The following is a 23,609-nucleotide window of genomic DNA, read 5'->3' as shown; positions in this document are numbered from 1 at the left end:
GAATTTCTACTCTAGCAGGCCCAAATTAGAATATATTTCAACAATGAAGCACACAGTGTGTGTTACCTGTCATGAAATACCCGTACCTGTTATGATATACTCATTAACATGCGCTGCCTTCCACCATCAATAATCTGGCAATACCAACATCAACATGGAGAGCCATTTTGCATAATATGACACCATGGTTCAGCAATATATCCCAGCTTGACTGTAAAACTTTTTAAAGAACCATTTAACTTACTGAACAAGACCATTAGCATTTCATTAACTGCTGAGGATTAATGGCTTCTAAGTTCCTCCAGTAAGATGTCAATAGGTATGTATTTGTGGAAGTATTTGCTCTTACACACAGGGTACACTATTAGATTAGTTATAAAATGTTATATTTATCCTATATTGGCAGAAAGGTAGTTGCTATAAAATTACCAGCATGAACATTGTGCCAGAAAAGAGTACTTACACAAATGCTTATATTCGCCATGTCATATAATGATGCTTCTATTGCACTGTCCATCTGATGAAATAATATCTTGAGATGACATTGATATTCTTTACCGCATTGCTCAAGTGTCTGTATTCAATAAATTGTCCTTTTGGCAGTTGCACAAAAGTACCCGGGGCTATGTATAATGTTAGGCCAAACCACACTTTGCTTTCCCAGAAATTGCACTGCTGAGATCTTTCCCAAAATTATGGAAGAAGAACAAAGATGGATGCCCAGAAATGTCACTTACAGAAGCTTTGTAGTATTCATATATGTGAAGGCCTCTTCACAGTCCTTGTCCAACAAGGGAACCTTACAAGTGCTTAGAAAGGTTATGGTTTTGGAGTAAAACTCCCAAAACGTCTTATCCAGCATGGCTACTAAACTTTCCCTGGTTCTGATTGCATCATGATATAAATGGAGCCATCTCCATGAAATACTTAAACGTGTGTGTGAAAAAGAGAGAGGGGCACACAACAGAGATGTCACTTGTGCAAAACAGTGACTTATTTTTAAGGTTTCACATTCTAAGCAAGTTGAAATAGAATTATTCCAAAGGAAGTTTTAAAAAATCCAAGATAGATGACCTAGTCTCCATCACAATATCACTTACGAGGAAAGCACATGACAAAGAGTCCTCACAAGTAGTTGCAATCCCCAACTCTGCAATATATAATTTACATATTTTTAAATTTAGACTGAGCAACACTGCACATCATTGTCTGGAACTCTGCTGATCTTAGTGCAAGGTTTGTGTAACTTGCTGAAGATAATTTCAGGCAGCTGATGAAATGCCAGGACCATTGTGCAATCAGGTGCATGATCAGTCATATGACCAAGGTGCACACTGGAACCTTGTGGATTAGCTGGAGCAAGTTACAGAAACTTACACAAACACCAACAGGATCCTGCCTGATGTGTGTTAGACCAATAATAGACATTTACAAGCTTTGATCTAGAAAGAGAGAAAGAAAGAAAGAAAGAAAGAAAGAAAGAAAGAAAGAAAGAAAGAAAGAAAGAAAGAAAGAAAGAAAGAAAGAAAGAAAGAAAGAAAGAAAGAAAGAAAGAAAGAAAGAGAAAAAGAAAGAAAGAAAGAAAGAAAGAAAGAAAGAGAAAAAGAAAGAAAGAAAGAGAAAAAGAAAGAAAGAAAGAGTTAGTTGGTATTATGGCCATGTAGCCAGTGGTATTTTGGTATTCTCACTAGTTAACTAGTGAAGAATTACATTTCAATATTTTGTCCTTCCCATCCCAAATATCAGGAAGATCAAGAATTCACTGATGAGAGACACCTATGTCTTTGCTACCTGTGCTTCCTACCAATATTTTCTTTTATAAATGGGAGACATTCACTTTTAGATTAAAATAAGGGAAAATCAGATTCTGTACCATGGATCTTAAACGTTATACTCAACATTTATTGGTCTGAATACACAGATATACAAGCAGAAATGTCTTGAGGATCCAGTTCGCTGAATATCTGCACAATATAAAAGTGACCCAGTAATAGGTGAAGGCAGGGAAGTTATATTTTGGGCAAAACAATACTGCCTGCATGGCCATATGACCAAGTAACATTTTAATATCTAGGCAGCAGGGTGGGGTGGAAATCATAGTGTAGGTTGTCCCCGGTAATTAAACAGGCTAAATAAAACTGTTCTTTTTTCCTCACTTCCTGATCTGATTTAAAGATTGCCTAATTATATTCAAGGCTGATGCATTTTCTTCTGGATCAGCTCTAAGTTTGCCAACTGCATCTCATTTTTCTATTACCCTTTTCTTTTCCTCTATTATGGAAATTATGATAAATAAAAGGAGAAACCTACAGTGAAATATATCTGGCAGCAGCAGATACGTAAAAAAACCCCACCTTCCAATTGATGGCTAGCAGAAGAGAGGGTCGGCCTATAATGTCTCCCCACCCTGCTTTCTTGATTTCAGTAGCTCAGGCAACACTGAGTAAAGTCCGCTTGCTTGAAGCCAAGACAAATAGGAACACAAGCAGAGGTACAGATGTGATGGATTAATAACAAGAGAAGACATGGGGGACAATCAGATTCAGAAGTTTCTTTGTGACTCCTCTGGATTATGCTAAAATCACAGTACAGCATTTATCCCTGTTAGATGTTATTTTGAAGATGACAGTGGGTCTGGCATGAATGGAATTATTAAAGACTAATTGCTTTCCAACTCACACCAGTTCAAGCTTTTGTAAAATGGGCATAGTCAATCGTATAGTATACTAGAGCCAGTGGCTGAAATCCTGTTCTGTAAATTATGCCACATAAGGCTGATGTCATCAACCATAGCAATTTTTCAGAAATAAAACATTTCTGATTCCACCACATCTCCCCTCTATCCCTTTTTCTCAAGGCTAAACATGTTCAGCTTCTTCTTTATTTCCTCATAGGGCTTTGTTTTCAGTCCCCTGATCATCCTCAGGGGAGTAGAAACCATCATCCTGGACATGACAACAGAACTCTTCAAAATGTTGAAAGAGAAAACGCCTTGTGTTGTGGGAGAAGAGTGAGCAGAGTGAAAGTCTTAATTAGCCTCAGAATAGACCTGCAAGGGTTAAAAATGGGGTGGGAGAGAAAAGAAACAGAAGAGAAAGGGGAATTGTTGGGCATTCTAGAAGAGGAAAAAATGAATCATGACAGCTGAGTGGAGAGGAAGAGTGTTTAATCCTCCTGCTTTGCGGATTCTTTACCAGCTGAATTCACTATGCCACAATGATAGTTACGTTACATTTGCTGCATTCATAGACACTAGGTGCTCAGAGGCAGCCACTAGTCTCAGACAGCAGATTTTGCAGTACAAGTGTGTTTTTGCAGTCTATCCAAGGCATGGATCTAAATAAATTTTAATGTAGGGTCATCTCCAAATTATTGCCCATCTTCATTTCCTCAATTCTGGCACTGGTGTGAGAGTTTGGACTGTAAACTTCATTGAAGTGGCATATTTTCTCCCCACTTGTACTCTGCAGGGAGCTGTCCATGGAGTGCTCATGGTGTTGATGATGAAGATGAGGCTTGCCAGGTCTCAGAGAATGAGCTGCAGTGCCAGGAAGTGGCTGTGCTTCCTTGAATCTCTAGGCCAGGCAGACAAATGTCAGGAGCACTGGTGGAAGGGAAGGGAAGAGTCTCGTTTATTGTTACAGGATCGTCATAGTGTTTGGGTACACAATTCCAACGCTCTCTGAATGGCAACAGGGCTCACTGGCTTCCTGCATGTTTTGGATGCATAATATATTTAGGAAGTCGTATAGGGGACCAACGATGCCTCTCCCACTCTTTCACACCTGCAGACACATTATGTTCCCACTGTTGAAAAGGCTCCTGTCTCTTGTGACATCACAAGGCCCCACACCATGACCTCACAGAGACCCATCCCACAGCATTGGGCCCCAGATATGAGGGGATGGAGAAGATGCTCCCATGAAAGCCCCTGACAAACAAGACAATTTATTTATTTATTTATTTATTTATTTATTTATTTATTTATTTATTTATTTATTTATTTATTTATTTATTTATTTATATTTTATGTATTTATGTATTTATGTATTTATGTATTTATGTATTTATGTATGTATGTATGTATGTATGTATGTATTTATTTATTTATTTATTTATATTTTATGTATTTATTTATTTATTTATTTATTTATTTATTTATTTATTTATTTATCTGTTTGTTTGTTTGTTTGTTTGTTTGGTGAGATCATACTTTCGCACTATTAGGGAGCAAGCCGGGTAGGTGGGACCCGTCAACCATGGAAGGCAGCCCATCTAGGAGAAGGAAAACTCTGATTTCAAACCTCCACTGCCTTGTGGCTATATCCACTCATGGAAAAGGCTTCAGGAGATAACCTCGAGGCAAAATCCGGAGCCAGAGTCCCGTAGACTGTTCGTGTTGTTCTGCCAACTCCTGCGACGTCGCTGGAACCAGTTGTATTGGCTCTTGCCTCTCCATTGGACTATTTCAGTGATGTGCAGAGGGGGGATTTGCTGCTTGGGTAACAGCCTATCCTCCATATTATTCTACCCAGGCTTCGTGCTCTGGAGAGGACACTCCAGCTTTGCATACAGTGTCTAAATAACACAGGAACTAGAAGTTACTGGTTATACGTTTTGCTCGATTGGCGTAGAGCATGATGCCAGGGGCTACTTCTGATGGTGGGAGAGCCGAAAAGCAGATCAATAACCCTGCACCATGCAACAATCAGAAGAAAACATCTGCCCTAAAGTTGGGCACCTGGAATGTTCGGACAATGACCCCTGGCTTTTCTGACAACCTGCAGGAAATAAATGACGTGCGCAAGACAGCTGTCATCGACATTGAACTGAGTAGACTGCAGATGGACATTGTTGCCCTGCAAGAGACGAGATTGCCAGACATGGGATCTGTCAAAGAAAAAAACTTCTCATTCTTCTGGCAGGGGAAACCATTGAACGAGACCAGGGAATATGGTGTTGGCTTTGCAGTCAGAAATACTCTGCTGAGATCCATTGTTCCACCTACTGTGGGGAGTGAAAGAATCCTGTCTCTGCAGCTCCACTCATCAGCGGGACTGGTCACCCTCATCAGTGCATATGTACCAACACTGTCATCCACAACAGAAGTCAAAGACAAATTCTATGACGATTTGGCAGCTACTATCAAAAAAGTCCCTGAGAGAGAGCTGCTATTCATTCTCGGAGACTTTAACGCTAGAGTTGGTGCTGATCACAACTCTTGGCCCACCTGTCTAGGCCGTTTTGGCATTGAGAAGATGAATGAAAATGGCCAACGCTTGCTGGAGCTTTGCTGTTATTATGGTCTTTGTGTCACCAACACGTTCTTTAATACAAAGCTTAAACACAAAGTTTCCTGGAGACATCCAAGATCGAAGCATTGGCATCAGCTTGATTTGATCCTCACTAGACGTTCTAGCCTATCTAGTATTACGATCACACGCAGTAACCAGAGTGCTGATTGATACTGATCACTCCCTGGTGTGTAGCAGAATAAAACAAAGAAATTGTATCACACTAAAAAGGAAGGAAGACCACATATAGACATCAACGAGATTCGCAATCAAAGAAAAGTGGAGGAATTTGCCCAAGCGCTTCAGGAAGCCCTTCCAGGCCCGGCTGATGCGAATGCACCTGAATGATGGGAACACTTCAAGAACGCTGTTTATAATACTGCCTTGTCCACATTTGGCAAGAAGACTAAAAAGATGGCTGACTGGTTCGAAGCCCATTCGGAGGAGCTGATTCCAGCCATCGAGGATAAGAGGAGAGGTCTAGCAGCATACAAAGCCTGTCCTAGTGAGTACAACTTGCAGGCTCTTCGAGCTGCCCGTAACCAAGTCCAACAGACTGCCAGGAGATGTTCCAATGATTATTGGATTCAGCTCTGCTCTCAGATACAGATAGCAGCGGACACAGGTAACATCAAGGGAATGTATGATGGTATCAAGCAGGCTTTAGGTCCAATACAGAAGAAATCTGCTCCCTAGAAGTCTACTACAGGCGTGATCATCCAGGACCAAGCACAGCAGATGGAATGCTGGGTGCAGCACTACTCTGAGCTATATTCTAAAGAGAATGTAGTAATGGAAGAGGCACTAAATAACATTGAGTGCCTGCCTCTCTTGGAAGAGCTGGACAGTGAACCAACTTTAGCAGAAATAAAAGCGGCCTTGGATTCCCTTGCCTCTGGAAAGGCACCTGGAAAGGACAACATCCCCGTTGAAGTTTTGAAGTGCTGTAAAGAGATCATCACCACTGAGCTGTATGAAGTCTTTTGTCCTTGCTGGAGAGAAGGTGGAGTACCACAGGACATGAAGGACGCAAACATCATCACATTGTAAAAGAACAAAGGCGACAGGGGTGACTGCAATAACTACCATGGTATCTCTCTTCTCAGCATTATAGGGAAGCTGCTGGCCCATGTTGTGTTGAAGAGACTTCAGGTGCTTGCAGACAGAGTGTATCCAGAATCACAGTGTGGTTTTCGAGCTAATAGATCCACCACCGACATGGTATTTTCCCTCAGACAGTTGCAGGAGAAATGCAGGGAACAACAACAGCCACTCTTTGTGGCCTTCTTAGATCTCACAAAGGCCTTTGACTTGGTTAGCAGGGACGGACTTTTTAAAATACTTCCCAAGATTGGATGTCCACCTCAACTCCTTAATATATCAGGTCCTTTCATGAGGAAATGAAGGGCACTGTAGTTTTTGATGGCTCAACATCAGATCCCTTTGACATCCGAAGCAGAGTAAAACAAGGCTGTTTGGGATCTTCTTTGCTGTCATGCTGAAGCAGGCCTTTGGAACTGCAACAGAAGGTGTCTATCTCCAGACTAGATCAGATGGAAAGCTCTTTAATCTCACTAGATTGAGAGCGAAGACCAAAGTCCAGCTGAAATGCATGCGGGACTTCCTCTTTGCTGATGATGCAGCCATTGTTGCCCACTCTGCTGAAGACCTCCAACAACTCATAAATCGTTTTAGCAAGGCCTGCCAAGACTTTGGACTAACTACCAGCCTGAAGAAAACACAAGTCATGTGCCAGGGTGTGGACTCACCTCCCTCTATTACTATCTCTATGCAAGAACTGGAGGTTGTTCATGAATTTGTGTACCTTGGCTCAACAATCTCTGACACTCTCTCCCTAGATGTCGAGCTGGATAAACACATTGGCAAAGCAGTTACCATGTTCTCTAGATTCACAAAGAGAGTATGGCTTAATAAGAAGATGACGGCATACGCCAAAATCTAGGTCTATAGAGCCTGTGTCCTGAGCACACTCCTGTACTGCAGCGAGTCCTGGACCCTTTGTGCACGGCAGGAGAGGAAGCTGAACACCTTCCATATGTGTTGTCTCCGACGCATTTTTCGTATCACCTGGCAGGACAAAGTTCCAAATAGAGTAGTCCTAGAACGAGCTGGAATTTTCAGCATGTATACAATATTGAAACAGCGCCGTGTACGTTGGCTTGGGCACGTCGTGAGAATGGCTGATGGTCGGATTCCAAAAGATCTCCTATATGGAGAATTAGTGCAGGGAAGCCGCCCCCGTGGGAGACCACAGCTGCGTTACAAGGACATCTGCGAGCGGGATCTGAAGGCCTTACGAATGGACCTCAACAGATGGGAAACCTTGACATCTGAGCGTTCAGCCTGGAGGCAGGCAATGCATCATGGCCTCTCCCAATTTGAAGAGACACTTGTACAGCAGGCTGAGGCAAAGAGGCAGTCCCGAAACAAGCAAAACCAGGGAGCTGGACAGGGGACAGATTGTATTTGTCTTCAATGTGGAAGAGATTGTCACTCTCGAATTGGCCTTCTCAGCCACACAAGACACTTTTCCAAGACCTCCATATAGAGCATGATACCATAGTCTCTCTTATTTATTTATTTATTTATTTATTTATTTATTTATTTATTTATTTATTTATTTATTTATTTATTTATTTATTTATTTATTTATTTATTTATTTATTTATTTATTTATTTATTTATTTATATTTCTATCCCGCCCTTTTAGAAAAAGTCTACTCCGGGTGGGTTCAAAACCATTCCAGAAAAATACTTTTATTGGCTTTTGAAAAAAGCCTAAATGGGTATCCTGGTCCTCAGTGGAGACAGCCCGGCTCAGCTCCAGCAAGACGCCTGCCTTCTGGCCCCTCGCATCACCCTAGGGAAGAGGAAGCTTCTGGCCCTGCAAGAGAATGAGAGAGAAAAACAAAACTAAGGGGCGAGCTCATCCACTGCCGTCAACCAGCTCATCCACCGACCAATATTCTGGCAACTTCAACCTGAAGTTCTGCCTACCAACATCCACTGGCTTCATCCAGGAATATCCACAAGTTCATCTCTTCCACTCTGCTTCTGAAGCAAGCCTCCGCCAGCTTTTGAATGCTTGGGTCACACACACACACCAGCGACATCCCCATGGAACGCCAGCCCGCCCATTCACACACACACATTCACACACATGCACACACCATCCAGTCCCCCCAACACACACACACACATTCACTCCCCCTCCGACACACACCCAGGCTTCCATCCACCAATATCCACCAAGCTTCCGCCAGCTGGTTTCAGGAGGCTAACGTCCACCAGCTTCATCCACCAACCTCTGCCAGCCTCCGCCTTGCGGCCTCAACCAACTTCAGCTGGCAGATTCCACTAGCTTCTGTCTGCCAATGTCCACCGTCTTCCGCCCAGTCCATTGCCAACGTCAGCCAGCTTCAAGCCACAGATCTCCGCCAGCCTCGAGCTGTTAACTCACAAGCCCATTTAGCAAGTTCAGAACTTGCCTTGGGCAGAAGGGCTGGATCCCCTGCAGCCACCGCCGCTGCCACTATCTCTTCCGGACTGTCCTCTGGCCACTGGCCTCCCCTCTGGTTTCCTGCCCTGCCCAACAAGCCCCTTTTATCTACCAGCAGAAAGGTGGAGCCCTGTGAGGTCACAAAGACTGAGGAGAGTGGGGTTGGGTTCACAAGGCAGCAGCACCCTCGGGATTGGCTGTCCTGAAGATGATGTCAACAATCCCCCTTATCATGTGATTTACCCACAGAAGCTTGCATTTTATATGATTTTTAAATATATTTTTTATTAGTGGCCTATAAATGTATCACCTATCACCAAATCCCTCTGATTGTTAAATCTCCCTATGTTGACCTTCTGACAGGATTCTAGGCTGGCGCTCCAGAAAGTTATCTTCCAGCATCTGCATGAAAAGGAAATTTCCTGTGCTCTGAGCTAGGGGAAAAATGAAAGTTATAATTGAATAAGGATGGGCACAGTAACACAATGCAGCTTTTGACCCTTTGGGGTCTCTCTCTCTCTCTCTCTCTCTCTCTCTGTGTGCCTCTTTTTGGACATTTCTTCTTGTTCTTGCCATGAAAAAGATAGTATAAGGAGCCAATTAAAAAAGACCTAAGTGTTTGAAACACATACCAGTATTTTAACACTATCTGTGAGCTATCAAACATGCCACAGTAGTTATTGCAGTTGCCCCTGTCACCTTTGTTCTTATACAATGTGATAATGTTTGCATCCTTCATGTCCTGTGCTACTCCACCTTCTCTCCAGCAAAGACAAAAGATTTCATGCAGCTCGGTGGTGATGATCTCTTTACAGCACTTCAGCAGGGATGTTATCCTTCCCAGGTGCCTTGCCGGAGGAAACCATTCCATATTCTATCCTAATGGTAGCTTCTTCTCCACAATACAGGTTACACATTAGGACAATCGAGTACTAAGGCACACCCATTTCTTTCTTCTATAGCTTCTCATGATCCACACAATCGAAGGCTTTGCTGTAGTCTTTAAGTCATAGACAGATCTTTTGAAATTCGTTGGTGCATTCCAGTAGCCAGTGAATATTTGCACTATGATCTTGCTTTCAGTTTGTTTTTCAAAATCCAGCTTAAACATCAGATATTTCTTACTCTTTGTAATGTAAAAGCCTTTGTTGCCACACCTTGAGCATAACTTTGCTTGAATGGGAAATTAAAACAATAGTCTTATACTTACTGCATTCCTTAGCATCTCCTTTCTTGGGGATTTCAATTTTTGGACCATTGCTTTGTTTTCTACATTCGTTGGCATATCCCTGTTTTTTAAACAGCCTAAACATGACACACAGAATTTTTCTTCTCCCCCCCCATTCCTTTTTTGGGGTTAGAGCAATAAGCAACATGTCCAGAACTTCGCCAGAAGATTAATCCAGAGCTGAGCAGATCTACATAGAATGATGTGAAGTTTTGCGTGCAACACAAGCTGCAATACATCATAGACAGATGAAGATTATTCAGAGCAAGATGGAGAAGGCAATTAAACTCCAGTAATCACAGGACAACCACCACTGACCAAGAGAGTAGATCTACAAGCACAACACCTCTGTGTTTAACTGGTGGGGGAGGGGAATGTTGAGATTTTAAAATTATCAAATGTAGTGTTAAAATGAAACCTTGAAAATGTATACTGTGCTTAACAAAATGATGTTTTAACTAGTGTGTGCTAAAAGTCAGTGTAAAACATTCAGTTAACTCTCTATCCAAGCCATTAAAAGGAAATGTAAAATAAAATTGCCTCACAAAATATATACAGTGGTACCTCACTAGACAACGACCCCACTAAACGACAAATCTGCATAACGATGACTTTTTTCGATCGCTATAGCGATTCGCAAAATAGTCATTCCAATGGGCGATTTTCACTTGACAATGATTTGGTCCGTGGTTCACGAACTGTTTGTTCGCAAGATGACGATTTCTATAGCTGATCGGTGCCTTCGCAAACTGGCTGCCCTGTGTTTTCCGGACCCATGCTTCGCAGGACAGCCATTTTTACAGCTGATTGGCACTCCGCAAAATGGCTGCCCTATGGGTGATGTTCGCAAAACGACAAGGTATTTTCCCCATTGGAACGCATTAAATGGGTTTCAATGCATTCCAATGGGGAAATGGTTTTCACACGACAATGATTTCGCTAAACCGATTTTCACGGAACGAATTATTGTCGTCATGTGGGGCACCACTATATTTCCAAGCAAGCTAACACTTGAGTGTAGACATGCAAACAAATGATAAAACAATAAAAACTGTGGAGAAAAGAATTCTTAGACCATGAAACTCCTAGAGTGCTGTAATGCAAGTAAAGCAATTTGGTATCTCACCCAATTCATTTACCAACAATTTGGTCTCCCGGCAGTTTGCTCTCAAAGCAATCCACACTCCCAGTGGTTTGCTGGGTTGGTGAAAACAATATAAACCTGCATAGAAACTTTATGAGATATATTACATGGGACAACAGTTTGCTCTACCAGCAGTTGTTGACAGTTGAACAAAAAATGTAAACAAAGGAAAGAAATATAAATACTGTATAGGAAAATGACACACACATTCCCCCCCTCACACTCACACAGTGGATATCAGTGACATCGATACCAGGCACTAAGCACCAGACATCAAAGAAGAATAAGCAATAGCACAGTAGCAAGCTTCATTTCCAGGAACTAGCAACACAGAGAGATAACAAGATCATGGATTTACCCCCATAGATATAAACTGACACATGGCTGGCTTGGGTGAGTGAGAACATTGTTCAAGTGTCACATTTTTGACCCTGACAACATCAGCCAGTTTTGTTTGGAAAATGAAAGTAATACTGTAACAGAATCAGAAAGCCTAAGGAAGGAGATGCACAGTTCAAATGCCAATAAAAAGCCCAAGCTCTCCAGGAAACCCCAGTCATGAAACCCTAGGAAGATCCAGACTGATGAAACAGAATTCTATGCCTCCATGATTAGACACTATTTTGGGTCTTGGCAGAGTGGGAGAACGGTGTTATATTGTATCACTTTATTTTCAATAGAGTGCATGAGAGATTTTTTTTCTTTTTCTTTTCAGGCAGCCGCAGATTTCAATTTTTAGCACACTTTAGTATCCAATTGATTGAATGTCTCTGTGTGTGCATGTACCATCAATGTTTGACTCTCTTGTGCATGATTTGACTGGGGTAGGTTATTACTCTTAAGACCAGAAGCATACGAAGTAGAAGGTCAAGCAGATTATTGAAGAGGAATTCTCCATTAGTGTACATAGTCTGAATTCTTCTTTATCCTTAATTCTTATGAACCCTCTTTTAATGTGCACACTCTGAATTCTTGTCATACCTAATGCTTTTATGGAAGCTTTGGCTAAAACTTTGCACCATTGGGTAATTCCTTATGTAAGTAGTTATATCCAATTAGCCTCTCCTGTAGACAGATTGGCTTCTGTGGGTGGAACAGGGAGGGGGCCATTTCCCTTCCACTCTATAACCTCTCCCCTTCCTCAAATCTGCTCTGGAGAATTAGGGAATCCTTGAAAGCAGATGGCATGCTTCCAGTGGAAGGAGAGAGGAGAAAAACCCAATCATGTGATCCAAAATCCTAAGCAAAATGACACCATCTGTTGACAATTCCTTTTAAAAAGTAGATATTAGTCTAGTAAAGGGTTGTTTATTATTATTATTATTATTATTATTATTATTATTATTATTATTATTATTATTATTATTATTATTATTATTATTATTATTATTATTATTATTATTATTATTATTGGTAGCCTGTGTTTCTGCACCATGAGCATCAATTACCATTTCGTTGTAGAACTTTTTCCAATATGGTCTCTTTAGGACATCCTGGCACTGTTTTTATGAGTAAGATTTGTTTTCATGTAGGCACCACAGGTAAATAGCAAAATTCCAATGTCTTTGTCTAGTCACAGACTGGTGGTTGCCAGTATTAATAGATAGGATTAGCAAATGCAAGCAGGCCAGCAGGGTGTAAAGCTTCCACTTGCCTCCTTGAGACTGATAAAGCAGAGGGGATCTAAGGAGACAGAGAAGGCTCAGCTCTGTCGGCCACAGAGAGAACAGAGGTTTCAGAAAGGAAGAGGTGGTTTTCTTTTTGTTTCCACCTGGGACGTAGGAAAAGGGACACATTCTGGAAAAGAGACTGCTGAAAATGTCTCTCCAGGTATCCCCTCAAGCACCATGGAGGAACAACAACATCTCTTTTTCGAATAAAGATCTGACCGTCTCAGAGCAAGGAGAAACTATAATTGGCTTCTATCTGCTGGCTCTAGGTATGTATGGGTTGAGTATCTGTACGACAGTTGAAATGACATGGGTATACAGGATTTAAGAGGCCATTCCATGCAACTTCATTAAGAATTTAAATCTCATAAATGTTTGCAGTTTTTAATCATTGTGGGCACTTATCCACCCCAGTTTAGGAAGAATGGCAAGCTATAATTTGGATAGATAAAGAATAATGATAATTGCAACTTCTTTTTTGTGTGTATTATGAAAACTGAAAAGTGATGTGTTTTTATTCGACATTCAAATGTTAGAAGTGGAGTGGGGGAGAAGGGGGCACCGTATCGTCCACCCTGTCTACTGTTCAAGTAAGCTGACGTACTGGACTGCAAACTGATCAGGTTCCATTCACTTCAAAGGGATTAAACTGGCTTGAATCTAGGGACTTGGGGTTAATCAGGTTGAATGTAATCCAACTTGTTCTTGTACTAAACTGCAATCTAAGATTAATTAGACAAATGCAGGGGGAAATGGTTAGCAGGTCCTTTACAGTGTTTTCCATGTAACAATGATAGATTTGGGAAATCTTTCAAATAAATCTATGCTGCTTGGATTTCCGAAGGGGTCCAATCTGAAACCTGCTTGTACGGCTTAAGTACTGGCCATCTCTCTTTAGTCAACAAAGAGCTGTTAGCCTCTTAGGGTTTGCAGGGATGATGGGGCTAATTTAATAAAGCAACGCTACTGAGTCTCAGTCCTGTGTGAGTGATTGGGGAGACCATTTTTCTGCCCTTTTGCCTATGACCAGTTGGAGGCATCAAACAGCAGGTGTTTGATTACATCATTGTGCACTGAGTTTAAATTAGACTCGAATGGCATAATTCAAAATCAGGTAATCTTCTGTTGATTGGACCTTTGTGACACTTATATTAAAAGATACCGTGACAACAGGTATGAGGAAAAGAATTACTCCAATGTGGTGGAAATCAAACGGTCATTCAAAAACACAGGAACCTCTTGCTGGAATCATCTTTGGGCTCCTTAAGATGGGGCTCTTCACCCCAAATCTGTTTCCATTGGTCCCACTTGATAGCAAATGAACATGGAGATTACTGGGAATTCTACCTAGTGTACTTGTTATTACAACCTCACTTGTCTTCTCTTTAAGAAACTAACAACTGCTTAAGAAATTCCATATATTCCAAAAAGGATGATTTAAAACTATATTTAAACATGATCTTCTCTGTTGGAGTTTGTGTCATGATAGATACAGTATACCACTAAAATTAAAAGCTTCAACCTGGAATCTTTGTCAGTGGGCATCCCCTAGTAATCCACTTTGGAACTGTGTTCCTCTTTTGAAAATCTGAATGAACTCTTTACAAATGATCTCTTCTGGCTTTTTCTTTCTTGGTGTTGCTCTCAAATGGTATTTTAGAGATAAAAGTGAATGCTTCCTACAAGAGAAACTCATGTTGACCGAATCCCACTCCCAGTATAAAGTGAACAATTGTCAGTCTTTTTTTATTTATTTATTTATTTATTTATTTATTTATTTATTTATTTATTTATTTATTTATTTATTTATTTATTTATTTATTTATTTATTTATTTATTTATTTATTTATTTATACCCTGCCCCTAGACCATGTGTTCTCTGGAGGGCCTGAAAAGAAATATCATTAGCAATAGTCAAGTCCTTATTAGAGAGTAAATAAGCTGTCTGGAGGAGCACCTTGAGACCCAAGACACTCCAAGGTTTACATAAATGGTTACCGGACTATGACATTAATCAGAGCTTACAAATAATTAGTTTTTTCAACTACAACTCCCATAATTCCCTAGCCAGCATGGTCATTCCAAGCTCTGACAGCAACCTCATTGATTTTTAAGAGACAGGGCAGAGGGAGATTTGCCCTCAAAATGAAAGTTAAAGGCTCTTATTATACGTAATAGGAGAATGTGTTTCTAATAATATAAAATCCAGAAAATTAGAGGTTTGCATGTTTTCATTATGGCTCCCTTCTCAAAATTAAGACTGAGTTATGATTGCACTTTTTAAAACCAAGCGTACAACCATCCCAATTTTCAGTTCCAAATTCATTTTTATAGGCAAATTTTCCTTTTCCCCACAGGAATATTTTGCTTGCATAATATCAGGGATGTTGGCAACTCTTTGGGTTTGAGTCCCAAGTCTGAGTCTTTGGTACCAAGTCCTAAGTTCCAAGTCTGAGTCCCTACTAAAAGCAAGCTTTTTCCCTGGGAAAAAAGTAAGAAGTGGGTGGGTTCCCAGTCATGAGTCGTGTCGTTGGTGCAACTTAGGTTCAGCTTGACAGCAAGTCCTACAACATGAGTCCCCATCCCTGCATAATATCCAGTCATCGTTCAAGATATGTTTTGGGAAGATTAGGTTAAATAAATGTAAGTTCAAGAACCTGATAAGAAGATCGCATTTGCAGCAGAACTTGCAAATGTTACTTTTTGGGCTATTGATTGCAAAATCTCACAGCCAACATGAAGGTACAGTCCAAAACAGTAACTTCTCTGATGGGTAAGCCAGTACATATGACCACAGTCACTAGCTCAAAATAAATTTTGGAAACTCCAAAGACAGAGTTAAAGAAAAAAAATATGAGTACAATATGTGGATCTCAGTGAAACAGAAAGAAGTTTCAATTGTGCTTGAACAGTTGACTTGCCAACAAGTTTGCTTGTAAAAATGACAGCTGTTTCCTTAGAATGCACAGAGCATGTTTGTGTGGGGGGGGCACACCATGTGTGCAAAATATGATACTTTGCTGCCATCTCATCCTTCCCCCCACTGCTTGTTTTTTTCCTTTTCTCTTCTTCCTTTGATTTTTTTCTAATGTTAAATTCATTGAATTTACAACAATTAGAAAATACTTATATTTAAAGTCACAATAAATTAAGACATTAACAATAAAATATGACTAAACCAACAGAATGTTTAAAATATCCTTATTTAAAACAAGTTAAAACATATTCAAAATATACTAATAAAAATATGCTGCACACACCCCCATACTATAAGATACAATCCTACATGGGCATTTAATGGTCAAAACTAAAAGCCAACTTTAAAAAGAAGTTTTTCAGCTGCTGATGGAAGGACTGTAAGAAGGTTACCTGAAACGCATCCTCACTAAGATTTATGTGCAAAATGTGTAGGAAATAATGATTATGACAGTGATCACAAGTGTGCAATTAGACTCATATTGAAGGCAGTATTTAAGTCACAACTAAGGCTAAGGACTATACAAAATGGTTTATTTTAAAAGGTAGTACAATACCTAAATGATCTGCTGAGGTCCGACGAAATAAATGCTACATTTTATCTGAAGCTGACGGTGTCACTAGGTTCTGGTTGTAAACATTGTGTATTTACTATTTGTGGTGTCCAGGATGTCTCGTTTCCTTTTGGCACTTGAACAATATGATAGGATACTGTTCTTGGAAACTCTGGTGTGTCTGGCATAATTTAGCTAAGTGCACAGAGTTTCATGGGAATCTTACTATTTATTGCTGCTGCAAATTTTTTTCCTGTTGGTGCGTGAAGGTTTTATCCGGCACGAGGACTGGTGATTTATGATACCGTTTCTTATTCCATGTACAGTATTATTGCATTCTGGCAATTACCATTTGAGAGTATTAAGAAGTTATAAAATTTTAGTGCTTACTTAATACAGTGGTGCCTCGACTTATGAACATCCCTACTTACAGCCGTTTCGACTTACAAACAGCTCCGGTTGCAAAATTTTGCTTCGACTTGTGACCGGAACTTCGATTTACAAACAGAAAAAAACCACAGGGAAGGCGGGGAAAGTGGGAAATTTGAACTTTCAGTTAAATGTTGGTCAGCGAAGAGGCTGCTTGTCTGTACCTTGTTCGCCCCAGTGGTTAGAGAGTGTGGGTATTGAGAGAGACTTCAGACTGTACTGTACATACTGTTTTTTTTTTCTTTCTGGATTTTTGACTTTCTTTTTTAAAACAGAGAGACTGCCTGTTCTAGGTGAATACACTGTATTTACTGTACAGGGTTTTTGCAGTTTGGGTTTGGGGTAGGTGCTCTGATGGGCCTTGCAGTGTGGATTTAAAATGCGAAAAGTAGACTATAATATTAAATTAAAATTAAATGTGAAAATTAGATTGTAATTTTAAAATGTAAAATTTATTTATTTATTTTTGCATTCTGTGGCTCCTAGGGTTTGTGTACTGTGACCTCTCTTCTGTTTTAAAATGTGTGGGTTTAAAATGTGACTCCAAAGTCTTTTTGTTTTAAAGTCAGAACATTTTCTACAAGGGTCTGTGGTGGCTGGCATGCTGTAAAATGGAGTTTAGCTCCAAAGTTTTTCTCTCTTTTTTTGGTTTAAAAGGTGTTTGGTTTGGTTTAAAAGGTGTTTGGTTTTAAAAGTGTTGATTTAAAAGGTGTTTTAGACTCCAAACTCTCTCCCGGCCCCCGTGGCATTTGCCCCTCGTGCCCCTGCCTGAGTCCCCAAACACAGAGCACACAAAGGCAAACTACCGTAATACTCCTTTTTTACCCGCTGCCACCAGTTGATCACTAAATTAACGTTACTTATGGAAGGATGAAGATGCAGGTCCAAACTTCACTGTCTTTTAAATAAAACTTGTTTATTGATTACAGATGTTTGATTATTAATCATAGGTAACTTCTGCAGGTTTATTGATCATCAATCTCAACCTTTTATTTGTTATACAGACCTTATTCACTCTTCAATCTAATTACACCTCAGATCTCCCAAATACCACACTCTATCGCTCCACTCTGATCTCTCTGACTGTCTGACTCTTTGACTCCATCTCTTTTTACATATCTCTCATCCCCGCCTCTTAGCAACATTAGCATTCAACATGAATAATGTATGACTGTTTAACATAATAGGGAGAACGCTACACCCCCATTGTCTTCTCTCTCTCTACCTTCTCTTTTTGTGCTTAACAGCACAAACCTTTGTCTGAGGGGGTCTGTGTGCCCCAGTGATGTCCTTCTTTCTTTCTTCTTTTTCCCATTGTTCCCCCCTCCCTCCTTTCCTGCCCCTTTTTAACCTAAGTCATCTTAGGTTAAAAGAAGAAAATTCTCCCCCTAGTGGTAGAGGGCGGATTAACCGCTTTTGCATTAGTTCCTATGGGAACAAATGCTTCGACTTGGAACCGGTGCATCAAGATACAACCAAAAACAGCCAGAACAGATTAATCAGGTTTCAATGCATTTCAATGAGAAATACTGCTTCGACTTCCAACCATTTTGACTTACGACCATCTTCTGGAATGGATTATGGTTGTAAGTTGAGGCACCACTGTAATAAAATGACTGCATTGGATGTGTTCTCTTTAGATTCTGCCCCTTTAATACTGGTTCGCTCCATGCAAGTATAACTGTTATACAGTACTTTGATTCCTATACTATGTTGGTGGCTATTGTTACTGGATGCATAGACCTAGCATTTATTTAGGTACAACCTGGACAGTTTAGTATGATGATTTTATAAAGGGTGTCCCAGGACCGCACGCCTAATGGCGCGCAAAATTCTCAAATTTTGTATCTGGCCTTAGTATGGTAAATAGGAAAACCAATTAGATTTGCATAAGCCGGGGAGTCAGGAAAGTTTTAAGGATCAGATCATACTTTTGCACTATCAAAGAGCAGGCTGGGTAGGTGGGGCTGGTCAGCCATGGAAGGCAGCCCATCTAGGAGAAGGAAAACTCTGATTTCAAACCTCCACTGCCTTGTGGCTATATCCACTCATGGAAAAGGCTTCAGGAGTTAACCTCGAGGCAAAATCCGGAGCTGGAGTCCCGAAGGCAGCATGTGTCGTTCTGCCAACTCCTGCGACATTGCTGGAACCAGTCGTATTGGCTCTTGCCTTTCCATTGGACCATTTCAGCAATTGGAGAGGGGGGGTCTGCTGCTTGTGTAACAGCCTATCCTCCATATTACCTTACCCGGGCTTCATGCTCTGGAGAGGACACTCCTCGATTCAGAGCATGTTACCATAGTCTCTCGAGACTGAAGTATGCCTATGCTATAATGTCAGGAATAAAGAGCAAAGTTTACTTATATACATGAAATTCAAAGAAATGTGATAGTCCAAAATTGCAAGTTAACATTGTATGCTTTTATTAGTAGTATCAGGTTCACTGATCACTTGAATTCCTTTCTCTAGTCAGAATTATGCAAGCAGAATTAACTCTCCAGAATATTTAACCACCTTTAATATTCATTATAGTAGTAGCAGCCTGCTAAAACTTTATAATATGGGCGTGTAATTTTGAGAGGATTGTTAGGAACTGAAGTATGGTCTCTACCCCTGGATTAAAAAAGCATATTGTACAGCCACTGCTTTAACCCTGAGATATTTTTGGAGGCATGTTAATATAAAATGGAACTACAGAAAATTATATGGATAAATAAATATAGAAACTTGCTCTTGAAAATCTCAGCAGGAAATTCCAGCACATCAAAGGCAGCTCCTTTTAGAAGGTTCTCTCCAATGTTTAATTACCACCACAACCATTCTTTATATTAAAATCATTATTTCTTGTCTTCATAATAACCAGTTAATTTGTTTAGGTCATTAGTGTGTTGTGTTTGGCTGAACATACTCAGTTATTCTTCTAGTATATACCCAGTACAGTACTTACTAAAATACTGCTGCTTGAGTTATTCATTTACCGGAGTACTGAAGTAAGAGTTTGCTTCTGTTCTTATGTAGCACACGATCTTATGCAACAGGCAAGGGCTCCTTCTTCTCTGCTGAAGGTGATGGTGAAAAAATATAATGAACTACAAAGTCATCCTTGTGTGTGTGCATGCATGCATGCAGCATGTGTATAAACATACATACATACATACATACATACAATGTAAAATGAATAGGAAAGCCATGTTAGATTAATGCAAAATTTTCTATGTGATTATTTTATTGATGATTACTGAGAAGGACTGATACTAAACCATACTTTCAATCATCAAAAAATGAACTTGGAAATTAGTTTTTTTAAAAAAATAATTAATTTGCTATGTGTATATCAAACTGCAGATAAACAATGGAGGAGAAACAAAAGGCAGGGACAGAGAGAAGTGCTTCCCGTATCCAGATGGAGCAACCAAAAAGAAATTTGCTTATGAAGTAATAGTGAAGGAAGTACTGGACTGAATAAAGAGGTCTTCGACTGATGCCTCAGGGGAGAGAGTGAGGGGGCTGCCTTGCCTCCCTTTGGAAAGATATTGCAAGGTTGATAATAAGCACCAAGAAGGTCCTCTCTCATATCTTCACCAAATGTGCCTCTAGGGGCAGCATGGCAGAGATGGGTCTTCCACAAATATCTCAAGCCTTGACAAGTTTACATGGGGAATATAGTCTTTCAGAAGTCATATAGGGCTTCATAAGCCAACCCCCAGGACTTTGAATTGTGCTGGACACAGACTACTAGCCAGCAAAGGTATGGTAGCAAAGGCCTCCCTGTATGCCTCTCCTTGATGCAAACATCTATCAAGGATAGCAGTGTACTTCTGTCTTGTATTGCTAGGAGAATCTATTTTCCTCTTTTTAAAGAGTCTATGTCTGTTTTATTTTAGAAAGTTATAACTGCAGTTTTTATGAGCCAGATCCTACCCTGGAACAACTATGTCTAGATGGGCGGCATATAAATGCAATCAATCAATCAATCAATCAATCAATCAATCAATCAATCAATCAATCAATCAATCAATCAATCAATCAATCAATCATTCAATCAATCAATCAATCAATCAATCAATCAATCAATCAATCAATCAACTACGTAAGTTGTGTCAACAAACCTCAGCCAGCCAACAAGATGCTGGTCCTCTGCCTGGCTAGACACTTGTCACATAACCAGGGATACTACCAGCAGTTTGCTGACCAGATGCAATTCGCTGCCACAACCCTTGTGAGTTCATCATTCTAGTGGGAGCCCGGCCATGTTTTTTAATTAGCTTTTTTTCTCCTAAAGAAACAGAAGGCACTGCCATTCAAAAAAAATAATCATGAAAAAAACAGAAGAATCCATTCAGGCTTGTAATTAAGAACAAAACCAAAGAATTGACGAGTATTTTCACTGGGAATATTAAAATGCTAAAATTACTTGGTGCAATTTAACAATGATTGCAAGTAACAACAAATTTAAACTAACTGTTTTGTTCATTCTACCCTTATAAAGGCCCCCTCCCCAATGTCCTAGAAGTCATGAGAATTATGGCTGCTAATCATGCTGAATGTATCTAGAGGGAGAAAAACTATACACGGTCATCCAAGCTGCACTGTGATACCATATGGCAAATTTTGGCATCTAAGTTCAGCATTTATAATTCAATATTTCCAGGATCCTAGTGTGCTGAGTAAGAAAATTCTTTGCTAAGTGTAATTATTTTTCATAACCCATAAATGTTGCTTTAAGGCACATAGTGTGACTTAGAAAGCAGCCCAACTGATCAAAAAGACATCCCCATTTAGACTTCATAACACCTCATTAAAAATATATATATATATATAAATCAAGAGTGATAAAAGAAGATATAGAATAGTTATCTACCAGAAGTTGGTAGTGTATGTATAGTTGCCAAAGTTATATACTGTATAAAGGTTTGGTACTTCACTGGGATTTTGAAGTAAAACTACTCAGTGTGGTGACAGAGCACAGAATGCATTTAGAGTCAGGGGGAGGGGGAGTGGTTTTTTGGAAGATGCTGAAGCAGAGGTTAGCATGTAATATTCATCAGTAATGTTACAGGTTTCAGAACAAAGCAAAAACCTCTTCTACATTAGTCCAAGATCATTTGACCTGTTGATTGCCATATTGGATGACTTACACTAGCGAATGTATCCTGGACTTTCCAGTAGTTGATAGCATTGACAATGGTAGGACCCTTACCCTGGATCTGCTCCATACCTAGAATGAGGTACCAGGAAATTACTGTTTTACCCCATGGTCACTGGGTTCTGGGGTGCCTCAGATTTCTTTTATTCTCTTTTTAACAGCAACTGTAATAAGCCATCTGGAGATTTGTGCTAAAGTACTGTCAACGTGGGAATGATACCTCATTTCCACCAACTAATTCCAGGGAATCTGTGGAAATCTTGAAAAGGTGCCTGGAAGCAGTTTTAGGGTAGAAGAGGGAAATTTATTAAATAAATAAAAAATAAAACAAGATGAAATTTAATTCAGCTAGGTAAAAAGTTCAGGGAGTTGAGAAACCTCCTGATTTTGGGGGGGGGGGGGGGCGGCAGAGTTGCACTCTCTGCAGAGGATCCAATACACAACATTTCCAGTCAACATGGCACTGATTCTGGAGATTGCTAAGTATGGCTCTTATCAGCTTTGGTGAGATACTGGTTGTGCCCTTAGCTGAAGAAAATAAACCTTGGTACAGTTATTCCTGGCCTGGTTAAATCCACACTAGACCATTCAAATGTGCTTCGTAAGGGGTTGTCTTTAAAGGTATTTCTGTGTCTCCAAGAACTATTCTGAGAAGGGGAACAAAGCTACATAGCAGAATACAGCACGAGTCACACATGGAGTCTACATCCACGACAATTGCACAGGGAATCCGTTCATGTATATGAAAATAAAATATACAGTGAGGAATCCAGGGAAAGGCCAAATACTCACTTTCCCTTCCCTGTAGATACCCCTGTCTTCTGTGGCTTCAGCTGGGGAAGACAGCTCACAAACGGCATGAAATCTGAGCATAGATCAATTCTGTACCAGCTGCAGTGGTTACCAAGACCCTTCCAGGCTTACTTTAACGTGCTACCTCTACACACAGATTGGGTCCAGGTTAAGAGAAGTCTTGCCTGAGCCCTAAGATTGCCTCCATAGGAGTGAATGGCTTTTGCGTGCATCAGTAAGATCTGGTGTGAGCACAAAAGAGAAAGTATTTCCCTGGTGACCCCTTAGGGGGTGCCCCGTAGCAGAACATGAACCTAGTTCCCTGCGTGATCATTTTTAAATGGGCCTTAAAGCCATAGCTGCTCAATGCTGCTTCCAATTCAACATTAAGGTCATGTTTTATAATATAATTTCTAAGGTTGCGGTTGTTCTAAAGCATTTTATGTTATTTTAATTAGGTTTTATTTTTTAAAATGACTACATTTTTTAACTTGGTGAACTCAAGGTGGCTTTCTTTGGTGTTTGTTCCTCTTGCCTTAATATTCCATATTCGACTGGTTCTGAGAGCAGGCTTTTCACTTAGCTATCCCATCTTCATTTGGAGGATTATATAACTGGATTGACTGGTCTGCAAAAACTCCTTTGAGAACTCTTTCAGCTCACTAATATATCCATCTAATGGAGAGATTAACAAATATAATCCAAGCACCTTCAATCCTGAAACACTAGGTTAAACCCCCCTTTGGTTGAGAGCTTCAGGACAAACAGATGGGTCTCCAGTTGACAGACTGAACAGCAGCTTTCTAAATCCTGCCTTGAGGTCGATGAAAGCAAGGCTGTTTAACCCTTGGAGTTT

The 23,609-nt window shown here is 40.2% G+C and overlaps 1 protein-coding gene across 2 annotated transcripts in view; it reads left to right on the top strand.

Moving 5' to 3' along the window:
• LOC110083918 (visual pigment-like receptor peropsin) overlaps nucleotides 1-23,609 on the top strand; it is a 47,199-nt gene that overhangs the window by 3,458 nt on the left and 20,132 nt on the right. The window contains exon 1 of one of the 2 annotated variants that reach the window (XM_020802814.3): nucleotides 12,873-13,125. The exons of the other annotated variant lie outside the window; for it this stretch is intronic. Within the exon in view, the coding sequence (XP_020658473.1) occupies nucleotides 13,005-13,125 (121 nt within the window). The 5' untranslated portion in view covers nucleotides 12,873-13,004. Of the gene's footprint in view, nucleotides 1-12,872; nucleotides 13,126-23,609 lie in introns of those variants that run through there. 2 annotated transcript variants of the gene reach the window in all.

The sequence above is a fragment of the Pogona vitticeps genome, chromosome 1 (genome assembly GCF_051106095.1).
Source record: "Pogona vitticeps strain Pit_001003342236 chromosome 1, PviZW2.1, whole genome shotgun sequence".
NCBI classification, from domain to species: Eukaryota; Metazoa; Chordata; class Lepidosauria; order Squamata; family Agamidae; genus Pogona; species Pogona vitticeps.
The sequence above is the reverse complement of the archived record's forward strand: the minus strand, read 5'-3'. Positions and strand labels throughout refer to the sequence as shown.